A 17,093-nucleotide genomic window follows, 5' to 3' on the forward strand; every position below is an offset into this window, starting at 1 on the left:
TAGCGCAAATAGAGAATAGAACTACCAAAATCCCAACAACAAACACTGCAAACCAGCCAAAAAAGTTTTTCAGCGTAATTTATATACCGAAACTAACAGAGAACTTCGGCTCTGAAATAACACACAACAACAACAACTTATGCTTGGCTTACAAATCGAATCGCACTCTGCAAAGCGTGTTCACGAAAACAAAAAGCCCTATCCCAAATTTACAACAAAACAATATCGTTTACCAAATAGGATGCAAAGGAAATGATAAAGAAAAATGTAACAAAATATATATAGGTACAACTAAACGTACCTTAGGTGTTCGGCTCAAAGAGCATGAGGCGGACAATAACAAAAAGAAAAACAAAACAGCTCTCTCTCAGCACGCTAGCGAAAGCGGGCATTCAGCTGATCTGTGCAATGCGAAAATATTGGATAAAGAAACGAGGGATAAAGTGCGATTCACAACAGAAAGCCTACGTATAATGCAAATGAGAAACAAGACTGTCAACAGAAAAGACGACACAGCTGACATCTCCGCTGGATACCTGTTATGCTTATAATCCATCATTTACGTTTTCTCTTTTTTGTACATATATGCCTACGTACTAACAAACGAATATAGACGAATCCAAGTTGTTTTTTGACAAGTGTACTACCAACATCAAGTACTACAATTATTTATCTATTTAATTTAACTTTTTTACTATACATTGCACAATGTATAAAATTTGTAGTAAAAAATCTTATTATTTTGACGCCTTGATGTAGCTAGTGCTACACATACTTTAAATATGTAAGTGTTAATAATTGTATCCAACAAATTTTCATCGTTGTACCTAATTTTAAATTTTATTTTCATGTTTTCATTGTTGTTGTTTGTGCTAAAAATTGCTTAATAAAATATGTAGATTCAGTTTTCGCTTCTGAAGAAGCTAAGGTGCTTAGCGAAACGTTGAGCCGAAATAGTGGAGTTTTCATTTACTTTGCACTAAAGCAAATTTGTGGTCAAAAATAGCCTATTTATTTACATAAGAAGCTATATATAGTTATATCCCATACAACCGATCGTTCAGATGGAATGATTTTTGGCCATTTCTCCCTTAATTTAGAAAGTACAAACGTGAAACTCAGTGATACATATTATAATATATCATAGAAGATTTTCTGAAAAAATTACTTTGATCGGAGCAATATATAGTATATATCCCATACAACCGATCGTTCAGATAGAAATATTTTTGGCATTCTCTCCCTTAATTTCCAATATAAAAATGTTAAACTTGGTGATATTTATTCTAATATATCATAGAAGATTTCATGAAAAAATCATTTCGATCGGAGCTATATATAATATATATCCCATACAACTGATCGTTCAGATAGAAAGGTTTTTAGCCACTTCTCCCTTAATTTCCAATATAACAAGTAAGGAAGGTTAAGTTCGGGTGTAACCGAACATTAAATACTCAGTTGAGAGCTATGGTGACAACATAAGGGAAAATGACCATGTAGGAAAATGAACCGAGGGAAACCCTGGAATATGTTTGTATGACATGTGTATCAAATGAAAGGCATTAAAGAGTATTGTATGAGGGAGTGGGCCATAGTTCTATAGGTGGACGCTTTTTAGGAATATAGCCATAAAGGTGGATCAGGGTTGACTATAGAATGCGTTTGTACGATATGGGTATCAAATGAAAGATGTTAATGAGTATTTTAAAAGGGAGTAATCCTTAGTTCCATAGGTGGACGCCGTTTCGAGATATCGCCATAAAGGTGGAGCAGGGGTGACCCTAGAATTTGTTTGTACAATATGGGTATCAAAAGGAAGGTGTTAATGAGTATTTTAAAAGGGAGTAATCCTTAGTTCCATAGGTGGACACCTTTTCGATATATCGCCATAAAGGTGGACCAGGGGTGACCCTAGAATTTGTTTGTATAATATGAGTATCAAAAGAAAGGTGTTAATGAGTATTTTAAAAGGGAGTAATCCTTAGTTCCATAGGTGGATGCGGTTTCGAGATATCGCCATAAAGGTGGAGCAGGGGTGACCCTAGAATTTGTTTGTACAATATGGGTATCAAAAGGAAGGTGTTAATGAGTATTTTAAAAGGGAGTAATCCTTAGTTCCATAGGTGGACGCCTTTTCGATATATCGCCATAAAGGTGGACCAGGGGTGACCCTAGAATTTGTTTGTATGATATGGGTATCAAATGAAAGGTGTTAATGATTATTTTAAAAGGGCGTGGGGCTTAGTTCTATTGGTGGACGCCTTTTCGAGATATCGCCATAAAGGTGGACCAGGGGTGACCCTAGAAGTTGTTTGTACAATATGGGCATCAAACGAATGTTGTTAATGAGTATTTTAAAAGGGAGTGGGCCTTAGTTCTATAGGTGGATGCCGTTTCGAAATATCGCCATAAAGGTGGACCAGGGGTGACTCTAGAATGTGTTTGTACGATATGGGTATCAAATTAAAGGTATTAATGAGGGTTTTAAAAGGGAGTGGTGGTTGTTGTATAGGTGGTCGCCTTTTCGAGATATCGCCACAAAGGTGGACCAGGGGTGACCCTAGAATTTGTTTGTACAATATGGGTATCAAAAGAAAGGTGTTAATGAGTATTTTAAAAGGGAGTAATCCTTAGTTCCATAGGTGGACGCCGTTTCGAGATATCGCCATAAAGGTGGAGCAGGGGTGACCCTAGAATTTGTTTGTACAATATGGGTATCAAAAGGAAGGTGTTAATGAGTATTTTAAAAGGGAGTAATCCTTAGTTCCATAGGTGGACGCCGTTTCGAGATATCGCCATAAAGGTGGAGCAGGGGTGACCCTAGAATTTGTTTGTATAATATGGGTATCAAAAGAAAGGTGTTAATGAGTATTTTAAAAGGGAGTAATCCTTAGTTCCATAGGTGGATGCCGTTTCGAGATATCGCCATAAAGGTGGAGCAGGGGTGACCCTAGAATTTGTTTGTACAATATGGGTATCAAAAGGAAGGTGTTAATGAGTATTTTAAAAGGGAGTAATCCTTAGTTCCATAGGTGGACGCCTTTTCGATATATCGCCATAAAGGTGGACCAGGGGTGACTCTAGAATGAGTTTGTACGATATGGGTATCAAATTAAAGGTATTAATGAGAGTTTTAAAAGGGAGTGGTTGTAGTTGTATATGTGAAGGCGTTTTCCAGATATCGACCAAAATGTGGACCAGGGTGACCCAGAACATCATCTGTTGGATACCGCTAATTTATTTATATATGTAATACATGCCAAAATTTTAAGGGTTTTTTATTTCGCCCTGCAGAACTTTTTCATTTTCTTCTACTTAATATGGTAGGTGTCACAACCATTTTATAAAGTTTTTTCTAAAGTTATATTTCGCGTCAATAAAACAATCCAATTACCTTACCATGTTTCATCCCCTTTTTCGTATTTGGTATAGAATTATGGCATTTTTTTCATTTTTCGTAATTTTCGATATCGAAAAAGTGGGCGTGGTCATAGTCGGATTTCGTTCATTTTTCATACCAAGATAAAGTGAGTTCAAGTAAGCATGTGAACTAAGTTAATTGAAGATATGTCAATTTTTGCTTAAGTTATCGTATTAACGGCCATGCGGAAGGACAGACGGACGACTGTGTATAAAAACTGGGCGTGGCATCAAACCGATTTCGCCCATTTTCACAGAAAACAGTTACCGTCATAAAATCTATGCCCCTACCAAATTTCAAAAGGATTGGTTAATTTTTGTTCGACTTATGGCGTTAAAAGTATCCTAGACAAATTAAATGAAAAAGGGCGGAGCCACGCCCATTTTGAAATTTTCTTTTATTTTTGTATATTGTTGCACCATATCATTACTGGAGTTGAATGTTGACATAATTTACTTATATACTGTAAATATATTAAATTTTTTGTTAAAATTTTACTTTAAAAAAATTAGTTTTGGTCCTTCTCCGATTTTCCTAGTTTTTATTAAGCGTACATATAGTAATAGGAGTAACGTTCCTGCCAAATTTCATCATGAGATCTTCAACGACTGCTTGCAAAAGTTTTAAATTGCCTTCTTTTAAATGTGGGCGGTGCCACGCCCATTGTCCAAAATTTTTCTAGTTTTCTATTCTGCGTCATAAGTTCAACTCATCTACCAAGTTTCGTCGCTTTATCTGTCTTTTGTAATGAATTATCGCACTTTTTCGGTTTTTCGAAATTTTCGATATCGAAAAAGTGGGCGTGGTTATAGTCCGATATCGTTCATTTTAAATAGCGATCTGAGATGAGTGCTCAGGAACCTACGTACCAAATTTCATCAAGATACCTCAAAATTTACTCAAGTTATCGTGTTAACGGACGGACGGACGGACGGACGGGGCTCAATCACATTTTTTTTCGATCCTGATTATTTTGATATATAGAAGTCTATATCTATCTCGATTCCTTTATATATGTACAACCGCCCGTTATCCAATCAAACTTAATATACTCTGTGAGCTGTGCTCAACTGAGTATAAAAACGTTAAACTTGGTGATATTTATTCTAATATATCATAGAAGATTTCCTGAAAAAATCACTTTGATCGGAGCTATATATAATATATATCCAATACAACCGATCGTTCAGATAAGGGGTTTTTTGCCATTTTTTATTTTATATTTATCTTAAAAATTGTTTCGGTATGTACATCTGTTCACTATATATTCCTTATCTTATACATCCGATTATTTGGAGATTACGAACCGGGATAAGATTATTGTTCAGCCCCATTCATGAAAGGTATGAAGTCTTCGGCACAGCCGAAGACAGTCCCGTCCTTACTTGTTTGACTTGATTTTAAGCCAATTATTTTATTACAAATTTTAGTTAGCTTTTTAAAATAGATTTATAGTCAGACAGCTTCGATATGGCTTTTAGCTGACTACTTCGGCATAGCTTAAAGTCGACTAGTTTTAAATAGCTTATAGTGGACCCTCTTTGTGTAGCCTTTGGCAGATTTTTTTGCTATCCAACCTTAAAAAAGTACTGCAAGCTTTTTAATGACAATTTCATCATTTATTTTTTATAGCTTGGTTTTCCTCCGCTATGGCACTATTAAGACGGTCCATCTCATCCATGTTTTTAATGGGGAAAGTTTTTTTGACATCGTCATTGTCATTTTCCTGTCGTAATAGCCGTTCAGACAACACTTTCTGAGTTGCAAAAGGTTCCATAATAACTACGTTTTGCGAGACTACAGGATGTAAAACGATGCACAAACAACGCATGCACATACACATAATTATTTTTATTTATTTTTTAGTTCCTTTAGTATTTATGTCAAATGCCGAAATTTCTCTTCAAAATAAAAGGACTGATTTCTGTATCCCTTTAGGGTTAGCTATAATCCAAGCTAGAAAAATTGACTTAAAGGTATTTTTTTGTGAGGCTGGCCACAAAAGTCCCGACTGGGTTGATATTGAGATATCTTCACCAAATTCGGTATACTTGCTTATCTGGGCCCAGAATAAATTGGTATTGAAAATAAGCGAAATCGGACACCCACTTTTTCGATATGACAAATTTAGAAAAACTGAAAAAATTAAATAATTCTAAAACGAATCCTCTAAGGCTAATGAAATTTGGTAGGTTGATTGGTTTTATGATGCTAACCCAATCTTCCAAAAAATTTGGAAATATGGGCGTGGCACCACCCACATTTAGACGAAGAATATGTGGAAGTTTAACAAGCTGTAAATCCTTGCAATATTATATAGACTGAGTGAAGATAATCAAAATCGGTTAAAGACCACTCCCATTTTTCCTAAAGATCTGACCTTAACAAAGTTTGCAATAACTCTATGGTATTTAACTACATTTGACTGATATTCTACCTCGGTAGTGAGCTAAGAACAAAACTTAAAAAAAAAATTTAATTATACCCATTCTGCTCTAAGGCCAAGCAAACTCTTCATTTTGGTTCTTATAAACAACTTAGTCATCAAACTCAAAACGACTGTCAAAACGACTAAACAACTCATTGTTGTATAAATGAAACAACCCAATGGTGTTCTATTTGGACTTTTAGCATAAAAGACACAAATACTTGAAGAAAATCTGGTTCTGCTTTCCATGTATTCATTTTTGGAAGACTTCCTGTGAAATTATGAATGGTTTACATTACTTATGTATGCATTTAAATATTGCAAAAGGGAAAAATTTACCTATAAATTTGTTGTTTCCAAAAAACTGAAATTAATAATTTTTTTTTAATGTTGACGTAGAAAATATTTTTGACAAATAATTTCTCTCAAGTAAAAAACATGGATTATCATTTTTCTCTTTTTATCGTATGTACTTTTAAATGTTATTTGATAAGGAATTTGGATGTTTGAGTTGTCTCCATTACATTACTTAAATACAAAAACAATTTTATAGTCTATAAAACATATTTTTGGTGGCCAAATAAATGTGTTGGAATCTTTACCTGAAGTGAAGAGTTTAAGATAATTGTCGTATAAAAATACTATTATGTGCAATTGTTCAGTGTGCGTGCTGTGAATGCGCTAAAATTAATGTTTAAAATCTCGAGACGGTGAACGTCAAACTAATGCGCCCTGTGCTTTAATGCCGAAGCATCGAAGAATGCTTATTATAACAGAGGTACTGGTAGCGCCCATTTCAAAATATTTTCATTTTCTCCAACTTCTTATTACAAAGGTATTTCAGAAGCAAAATAGCATAGATATAAAGTTAGTTTTCGCATTGATATTGTGTAATATAACTTTATACGACTCTTTAAAAATATTTTATATAAATTTCCTTAAACAATTTCATCAGCTTTCAACAGAAAATTTTCCATAATAAAGCGGTTCGGGTATCGAATTTTGTCACGATGCATGAATGCATGGTTATGGCCGTTCATCAAGTCGCGCCAGTTGGTTCTTCACTGAGTTACCTGGCGTAAAGTTTATTAAATCATTTTCCAGCTGGTCCTTCCAGCGAAGTGGGGCCGCCCTTCCTTTGCTTACATAAGCGGCTTTCAATAAAAATACTTTTTTAGCCGGAGCATCATCTTTCATTTTTTTTATAACATGGGCTAGCTGCGTAGCCGCTGCGTTTTAATTCGCGGAACTATGGTGATGTCTGCGTAAAGCTCGTACGGCTCATGATTAAATCTTCTCCGTAGTCGCCCGCCGCCAACGCGTAGATCATGATTTTCGTTTGCTGAGAGAGGACTTTACTTTTCAATTCCCTACCGAGTCCAATTGTAGGGGCATTACTAACTTAATAATCATTAATAGTTTTGTAGCGAGTTATTTATTTGCCGCTAGATGGGTATAACTCTCCTTTGCGTGCCAGCCTAGAGAGTTACAAACAAGCATACATACAAGTGACGCTAAAAGTGGGCGTGGGGCAACGAACCTGCATATCAGGCTTCATTAAGATATCTAAAAGTTCACACACGCTATCAAGGAATGGAGTGATATGGCTTAATAAATTTCTTTTTTCGACCTGATTTTCGATATTCTTATAAAACAACAATTACTCTACTCATCCTGTATTTTCTATAAATATGAAATGTATGTACTCAGAAACCGTTAATTTTTAATATGAAATAACAAAAATACTTTATTTCGAATTAAAAAAATGTTAAATTTCGAAATATTTTTGACGTGCTGTGCACATTCTTATATGGGAGCAAGACAGTACTCCCAAAGAATGCCACTTTCCACAAAATCTAATCCCTAAACTTGTTTAGGAAGAATGTCCCCAAAATTCCATGGTATTTTCCCAAAAAATGCTTTCCAGGTTCGAATTCCAGCTCAAATTATTGTTTTATTTTTAATTTTTCTATGTAGAGCTATACTTTTTCAATTATAGAAAAGTGTAAAAAAAAAAACAATAACTATCATAAAAATTATTGTTCTTGTCCTTGAGCCCGAATTCGACCCTGGAATGTGTTTGTATGACATGTGTATCAAATGAAAGGTATTAAAGAGTATTTTATGAGGGAGTGGGCCATAGTTTTATAGGTGGACGCCATTTAGGGATATAGCCATAAAAGTGGATCAGGGTTGACCCTAGAATTTGTTTGTACAATATGGGCATCAAACGAATGGTGTTAATGAGTATTTTAAAAGGGAGTGGGCCTTAGTTCTATAGGTGGATGCCGCTTTGAAATATCGCCATAAAGGTGGACCAGGGTTGACTCTAGAATGTGTTTGTACGATATGGGTATCAAATTAAAGGTATTAATGACGGTTTTAAAAGGGAGTGGTGGTTGTTGTATAGGTGGTCGCCTTTTCGAGATATCGCCATAAAGGTGGACCAGGGGTGACTCTAGAATGCGTTTGAACGATATGGGTATCAAATGAAAGGTGTTAATGAGTATTTTAAAAGGGAGTAATCCTTAGTTCCATAGATGGACGCCATTTCGAGATATCGCCATAAAGGTGGACCAGGGGTGACCCTAGAATTTGTTTGTTCAATATGGGTATCAAAAGAAAGGTGTTAATAAGTATTTTAAAAGGGAGTAATCCTTAGTCCCATAGGTGGACGCCGTTTCGAGATATCGCCATAAAGGTGGACCAGGGGTGACCCTAGAATTTGTTTGTACAATATGGGCATCAAACGAAAGGTGTTAATGAGTATTTTAAAAGGGAGTGGGCCTTAGTTCTATAGGTGGACGCCGTTTCGAAATATCGCCACAAAGGTGGACCAGGGGTGACTCTAGAATGTGTTTGTACGATATGGGTATCAAATTAATGGTATTAATGAGGGTTTTAAAAGGGAGTGGTGGTTGTTGTAAAGGTGGTTGCATTTTCGAAATATCGCCATAAAGGTGTACCAGGGGTGACTCTAGAATTTGTTTGTACAATATGGGTATCAAACGAGAGGAGTTAATGAGTATTTTAAAAGGGAGTGGGCCTTAGTTCTATAGGTGGACGCCTTTTCGAGATATCGCCATAAAGGTGGACCAGGGGTGACTCTAGAATGAGTTTGTACGATATTGGTATCAAATTAAAGGTGTTAATGAGAGTTTTAAAAGGGAGTGGTGGTAGTTGTATATGTGAAGGCGTTTTCCAGATATCGACCAAAATGTGGACCAGGGTGACCCAGAACATCATGTGTTGGATACCGCTAATTTATTTATATATGTAATACCTGCCAAGATTTTAAGGGTTTTTATTTCGCCCTGCAGAACTTGTTCATTTTCTTCTACTTAATATGGTAGGTGTCACAACCATTTTATAAAGTTTTTTCTAAAGTTATATTTCGCTTCAATAAAACAATCCAATTACCTTACCATGTTTCCCTTTTTTCGTATTTGGTATAGAATTATGGCATTTTTTTCATTTTTCGTAATTTTCGATATCTAAAAAGTGGGCGTGGTCATAGTCGGATTTCGTTCATTTTTCATACCAAGATAAAGTGAGTTCAAGTAAGCACGTGAACTAAGTTCATTAAAGATATGTCGATTTATGCTCAAGTTATCGTGTTAACGGCCATGCGGAAGGACAGACGGACGACTGTGTATAAAAACTGGGCGTGGCATCAACCGATTTCGCCCATTTTCACAGAAAAGAGTTAACGTCATAAAATCTATGCCCCTACCAAATTTCAAAAGGATTGGTTAATTTTTGTTCGACTTATGGCATTAAAAGTATCCTAGACGAATCAAATGAAAAAGGGCGGAGCCACGCCCATTTTGAAATTTTATTTTATTTTTGTATTTTGTTGCACTATATCATTACTGGAGTTGAATGTTGACATAATTTACTTATATACTCTAAAGATATTAAATTTTTTGTTAAAATTTTACTTTAAAAAAAATTTTTTTTTAAAAGTGGGCGTGGTCCTTCTCCGATTTTGCTAATTTTTATTAAGCGTACATATAGTAATAGGAGTAACGGTCCTGCCAAATTTCATCATGATATCTTCAACGACTGCCAAATTACAGCTTGCAAAACTTTTAAATTACCTTCTTTTAAAAGTGGGCGGTGCCACGCCCATTGTCCAAAATTTTACTAATTTTCTATTCTGCGTCATAAGTTCAACTCATCTACCAAGTTTCATCGCTTTATCTCTCTTTTGTAATGAATTATCGCAATTTTTCGGTTTTTCGAAATTTTCGATATCGAAAAAGTGGGCGTGATTATAGTCCGATATCGTTCATTTTAAATAGCGATCTGAGATGAGTGCCCAGGAACCTACATACCAAATTTCATCAAGATACCTCAAAATTTACTCAAGTTATCGTGTTAACGGACGGACGGGCGGACGGACATGGCTCAGTCAAATTTTTTTTCGATCCTGATTATTTTGATATATGGAAGTCTATATCTATCTCGATTCCTTTATATATATACAACCAACCGTTATCCAATCAAACTTAATATACTCTGTGAGCTCTGCTCAACTGAGTATAAAAATATCTTCGGAGGTTATCGGGTCTTGTATCTTTCATAAAATGAGATGAGCAAAAGAGAAGAGGCATTTGTTTTGATTTTTTTTTTTTTGCAATTTTTTTAAATTTCTAACAAATAATATTGCCATTGTGACATTGGTATAGGGATTGTCAAAAGGGGATGGCAAATGCCAAATGTAACCAAAACAGTGACAATTATTTTTACAAAACAGTTTCATATCATTTTAATTTATTTTTTTATTGAATGCGTCTAATGCGCTAAGCATTATTTTCCCACAACACACAAGAATTGTAAAGTTTTACGTTTTCCCTCCATTCCATTCGCCTAACACCAACACGCAGATTTTGGCAATCTGAACAAAGGTATGTTGTTGTTGTAGAGATGAGCCAACCATATAGTTGAAATATGGTTGCATGACTTTACTTCTAGTCATGATAAAAATATTACAAGGTAAAACCAGTGAGATGGAAAGGATATTTAAAAAAAATTTTAAATTCAATTACTTCTTAACATTTCCATGTGCTCTTGGTTTATTAACAATTGTTTTTGTTTTATCGGTCTATTGATAAAGGATTCAAGGTTCAATTCGAGCTCAAGGGCAGAACAATAATTTTTATGATAATTTGTGCCTTTTTTAATTTTTCTATAATTGAAAATTTGTTTAAAAATCAAAAAACAATTATGGCCGCTGTTAGTTAGACTTGTATAGCAATCGCACTACAAACTGGAAATTAAGAGTTAAATATTTAAGAGAATTTAACTGTTCATACTAGTTTAAATGGTCAAACTGGCAGAGCAAAGCTTACTTTTCTTTTAGCTGAAGTTTAAGTTAGCTTTGAAAAACTGGGCTTTATAAACGTTGAATTATGGTCACTTTATGTAAACATAGATGCTTATAATACCATTAGTCATTTGAGGAATATTTTTATTATTATTGTTCCACATGAGGAATGTAAGAATGAGTAATTACTTCGGACTAATAAAAATGAATAATGACAAAAAAATGTATTCATTATTCCAAAAAAAGAAATAAAGGCTGCAATCCAAGTGTAAGTACAGGAATGAATGCATTCCTTAACAACTCTGTTTTTTAGTAACAGTATCGTACTTATAACCTTGAGTGAATACCCCCATGACCTTTTGTTGTCAAACTTCCTAGAAGTATAATAGCTTGATTATGTTTTTTTTTTTTGTCTAATTTTAGGTATCTCCATTAAAGTCTTTGCTAAGGGAGGATCTCAAGCGTCGCATTTGCGCAAAAGCAAACAATCGCATCACACGAAATGCTTCTGTGCTAGACAACAATAACGGTTTACAAACTGGTCCAGTTAGTGGTGCCTCAAACAATACTTCATCCTGCAATTCCACACCCATTTGCAACGGTACGATCACCTCAACCGGACAAGAAACCGAATCGAATATGCTGATGCGAAAACAAATGTTGACATGCCTATTTTGTGGAATCGAGTTCCCGGACGAAACTTTATACTTCCTGCATAAAGGCTGTCACTGTGAAAGTAATCCATGGAAATGTAATATATGTGGCGAACAATGCAATAATGTTTATGAATTCAATTCACATTTGTTGAGCAAAAGTCATCAATAGCAACCAATGAGCCGAACAACCACGGCCAATAACAATAACCATAAGTAAATAATGTTAGAAAAAGCAATGCCAAATTTTTTATGGTATATGTTTGTAAACAAATGCTGTACATAAATATACAATAAAAGGAGATAGAAATAATATGCGATTAGAGGCAATATTACGGAAGAGCAGGACAACGGTTATAAACTCATACATACATACATACGTACAAACAAAACACACATAAAGTTTAAAACCAGATGGAGCTGCTGTATGACAGTGGCTTCGCAAAATAAATTACGAAAACGAAAATAGAAAAATAAGTGAAGCGTGTGAAGTGAAAAAGTGTGTGATAATTAGTTGATTGTAATCGAAAGCAAGAACAAATAAAAAAAAAAAAACACAATACAGTTATCTAGTAAATTACTTATGCAAATTTATCGTATTTATCGTAAAAGTTTCTTAAAACAAAAATGCAATAAATAATAAGAAAATTAATTACAGCTACGAGCATAATGAATACTCGTTAAAGTACATCGTTAATCATTTGCGCACGCGTAGATGGAATGAAACCAATGAGACGCTGTGAAAATGTTAAAGGAAATAATATGCAAAACAATTAATTGGCGTTTATGTCAGCTGCAAATTGGCACAAAATACGTAACGTTTTCAATAAAACTAAAAATTCGTAGAAATGCATTTAGAGCTCTATCCGCCCGTAAAGAAAAATAAAAAAACATATTTTATTTTAAATCAAAGTAATTAGAAGACAAAGAATATGTAGAGTCAAATAATGAAATTGGAATATGAAGCATTTTTTTGTAGTACACTAAAAGGCGTACCACACTGTAATTTATTTGTAGAAAATGCAGCAGTTGTTAAATACAAGAATACACAATTTGAAAGCAATATTAAAATATGAAGTTTTGAAAAACTACTTGGCGAATATTAATTGGACTTTCGCATACCCTGGACCAAATGTGATATATAATTAGTTCCGATAATGGTGCTGCTTCCGCTATTGGCTTTCATTTTATTAGCCTTTAAATTTGCGTTTCTATTTGATTTGTTTGTTGAAAAGTTCACATACCGCAAGCTGGAATTGTCCCGTTGTCGTGGGAGCATTTGCAAGAAAAAACTATAGTCATCATCCCATCGCAAAGATCCTTAGCTAGATAAATAATTTTGCATGCAAATGCAACAACAATGATTTGAGCAGATCCAAAGCATTACCGTGAGAATTGAGCGTGATACGGAGCTAGAAAACTCACTGGATGATGGCTTATATAAGCTTATGGAAACGAATACAAAGTAGCCGTAAAACCGCTTTTTCAATTAGATTAAGCTCTATTTACAACGTGTGTGAGAGCGAGAGTTGCCATTTTGGTCGGTCGTATCTGAAGTTGTGAATTTTTAGAAAGTGATTCAATGATTCGAAAGATATACTTTTAAATTCAATGTGGCCTGATATGTAATATGTGGTTATATGATTTTCGTTCTCAAAAGTTAGCCTTAAATACGCCAAAGCCCCTACTACAAAAGCGTTATCCTTACAGTACAGAAAATTGTATCGGGATAACCTCGAAATATCACTCAATCTCAGCTGCTATTTCGGAACCGTCCTTTCTCAAAACTTGCTTCAAAAAAGCTTTTTCAAAAATCAGTTAAAATATGAACTGCATAGGAGGTTCTTTCAAAAATGTTGTAATATCTACTGATTTTCAAAGGTTTATTGATATAGAGACTTTTTGAACCTTCAGCTGAGAATCCGTCAAAAGGTGATAGTGGGTCGTTTTTAAAGCGGCAGTCACTATGCCTCAAAAACGGTGTAACCAATTGTACGCTAGCGGTCGAATCCGATATTTTGACGGCGAAATTGTATTTGGAGCAATAAAAGACATTTATTCCAAAAGGTTTTGATTTCAATAATAACTGGCTGCATTTTTTGTAGTCAACAATCATTTAGAAGAGTTTGATTGCAAATTAATCACCAGTTATTTGAGCGTGTTTGATGGTAACTCAACCTAACCTTACCTAAATATTTTATTTTATAAACAAGTTTAATATAATTCTATTTCGAACATGAATGGTTTGCTTAACCCACCTACATACATACAGTTAGGAAGTGACTAGAGTGGCTTAAAGTCGACTACAAACAAGTTTGAAGAACAATATCTCTGATCGCCAAGAAAGGCGTCCAAACTACGATTTCAATGAAAATATTTGCACTTTAAAACTTTGTATGTATGCTTGTAGCAAAATACAGTTTTTTGTGACGAAAACGCGCAAGGAATATGGCGGAAAAATTAGATTTTGGCGCTTTCGGGTACATTTATCTGAAAAACTAGAACCAGTTTAAAAATTCTGGCACCTGAGAGAGTTCAATGTACCAAAGACCTTCAGGAAAGTATAAGCTTTGTGTGATTTTCTTTAATCTTCAATATCTGCATTTCAAATGAGACATGAAGCACCAAACCTTAAATTTCAAGCTAAAAATTGTTTGTAATCTTGATTTAACCACTCCAGTAAAATAATGCGCATGAGCCTTTTTAAATGCTACAAAATTAATTTGTTTAACTGCTTGTACGAAGTCATTCAAAAATTTTACTTTTACTTTTTAGTGCTGGTCAAATATTGCAATGTACCTTCAAAGTATATAGATATTTAATTTTAAACAGTAACAACAAAATGTTATGAAACGCAAACATAGATTAAGTAATCGAAAGTTATATACATGCACATACTTAGTATGCAGATGATATACATATGTATACAAAATTAAGTGAACTCCAAGATCAAATAAGATAAATTAATAAGAAATAAAAAGCCAGTTTGAGGAAACTAATTAAATGATATATAGCTTGTTATTCAAATTTCATAAAACTTAATGTAAAAAACTTGTATATTATTTGAATTTTTTCTTGAACTGGCTTAAACTAATATTTTCTTGACGAAATATTGCGAATCCATTTAATAAAAAAATTTTGACGAAGACGACTAACTGAAATGATTTTTAACAAACAATATATTAATTAAATTTTAAAACTGTTGTTGATTGAAAAAAAGAAAAAATTTGCAAGCATATTTAATGTGTATCTGTTGTAAGGGAGCTCAAATATAAAAAATATAAAAATTTTATGAAAAAGTAAAATACTTAATATAATTTTCCAACAAAGATATATATAAATGTTCTAAGCAAGGAGAAACTTCATTGAACTCGACATAGCTATGTAAGTAGTCGGGTTTGCCCACCATTGGTCTATAGATACCATATGACTACTAAATGACGGGTCCGACCTTTTTTCTTAACCTCAATTTCTACCGTTTTTGCATTTTGAATTGCATTTACACCCGTTCTTCTCAACTTGATCAATTTATAGTTAAATAATTTGAAAGAAAAATAGCTGCATTTATAAATAGTTGATAGACATCTATAATTTAACTATTGCTTTAAGGAGCGTAAAATAATTTCTCGACAAATATTATGATGTTAATAAAAAAAGTGTCGCCTTTACTTTTGTGTTGACCATTCCCAGGAAATAGCCGTATGTCCATGCAGTATATTTCTTTTGAGAAGTTCGTTACTCATACGCCACGTATCATTCAATATCACTGAAACTTTATATCGTCGGCTTATATTCAATACATTCGATCAGCAATTTTAACGAAAATGAGTTTTAGATGGCTAATTGAGCTCTGACTCACCTGTTTTATATGACATTAATTCCAGGTTCAAAACTTTGCTCAAGAGGTATTAATTCTTCTTTTGAAAATTCATTATCAGCAATAAAATATTTTTTCAAAAGCAAAACCCTCTATCAGCATACATTTTCATATTAATATATTCATATTCATATCCTTATTAAGTCAATGGCAACAACAGCAGGCACAGTTGTATTTGCTCTGTAGTAAGACTCAATACGTAACTTAAAGAAAGGTCTTGACATCGCAAAGTTTGTACCTGCTAGATATCCGATTAAACTCCTCAAGCCCTCTTATGAGAGGGGCAAAGGTAATATAGTTAGAACTCCGAAGTTTAACGTAAAATATATTACATGAGCGGAGACTTCTATTAGGAATATTGAAACATATTTCTCTAAGAGGAGTTGGGCAGTCAATTACACCAGTGATAGCGTCGACGATAAACATTAAATTTTGAACAGAGACTCTGACTTCGAGTGACAAAATATTGATAAGTATGCATCTATCAGTATAGGGTGGCAAGGAGTTATCTAAATATCCAAATCGAAAGAGTTGAGTTGAACCCTTTCAATTCATACACCATACGAGCCGTATTTGGAATCCTAGCACTTTGCTCACTATTACGAGGCGTCATGTTCAAAACATTACTCAACATAAGCACTACGTCCAAAAAACTAATATTTTCTTTGCTCTGCAAAACCCTCTATCAGCAATACTTTTTATAAAAATAATTCGAATAACAAAAAGTTCTATCTGACTTATTAACTTAATTAAATTGTTTTGAATACTCAGCGGGATTTCTCATAACCCAATGGAGTACTTCATATTATAAGAAATTTACAATAAGGCTATCAGGCTAGTTTTCTTGCTCTCCTGAAAAACTAGGTTTTTGATGATAATTACCTGCTTATATACATGGCTACACATTAGAGGTTTACGCCGATCACTTTATCGGCGGCGGTGGCGTATGCTTTATTATATACCGGCGGGGGCGGCGTAGGCGGCGCGCCGGCGTACGCCGGTGTTCTTACTTTAAAAGCTTGATTTTTCTATTTAAAAAATAATATTTAGGAAAGGTTTTGTTTATATGTATTTAAGGAAATGAACGTGTTGGCCATTTCGGAAATATCCGGGGGTTTTGCATCAAAATCTCGCAGACCATTCAAACATTTTCAGGAGTAGCTCCTTGCGAAGGGATTGTCCCTCGTTCGCTTGCTCCAGAGAGGCTTCGAACCTAACCCCGGTCTTTGGAGTTGGTACTGCTGCGTCTGCTGAAAAGAAATAGGGATACATAAAATAGTCACACTTTTGCCTGTATATCTCGTGCAAAGCGTAGTTTCACCTAGGGTTAACTCCTAATAATCGTCGCGAACACAATTTCTTTAAATCATTTCTCGCTCCTT

General features: G+C 34.3%; 1 protein-coding gene across 16 annotated transcripts in view; it reads left to right on the forward strand.

Annotated features, from left to right (window-relative positions):
* LOC137244578 (zinc finger protein ztf-16) overlaps positions 1 to 15,121 on the forward strand; it is an 85,859-nt gene extending 70,738 nt beyond the window's left edge. For all 16 annotated transcript variants that reach the window (XM_067773776.1, XM_067773778.1, XM_067773765.1 and 13 more), the window contains one exon: positions 11,605 to 15,121. In XM_067773776.1, the coding sequence (XP_067629877.1) occupies positions 11,605 to 12,006 (402 nt within the window). In that variant the 3' untranslated portion in view covers positions 12,007 to 15,121. The remainder of the gene's footprint in view (positions 1 to 11,604) is intronic.
* The last annotated feature ends 1,972 nt before the right edge of the window (positions 15,122 to 17,093 follow it).

Source organism: Eurosta solidaginis, chromosome 3 (assembly GCF_040869045.1).
Source record: "Eurosta solidaginis isolate ZX-2024a chromosome 3, ASM4086904v1, whole genome shotgun sequence".
Classification (NCBI taxonomy): Eukaryota; Metazoa; Arthropoda; class Insecta; order Diptera; family Tephritidae; genus Eurosta; species Eurosta solidaginis.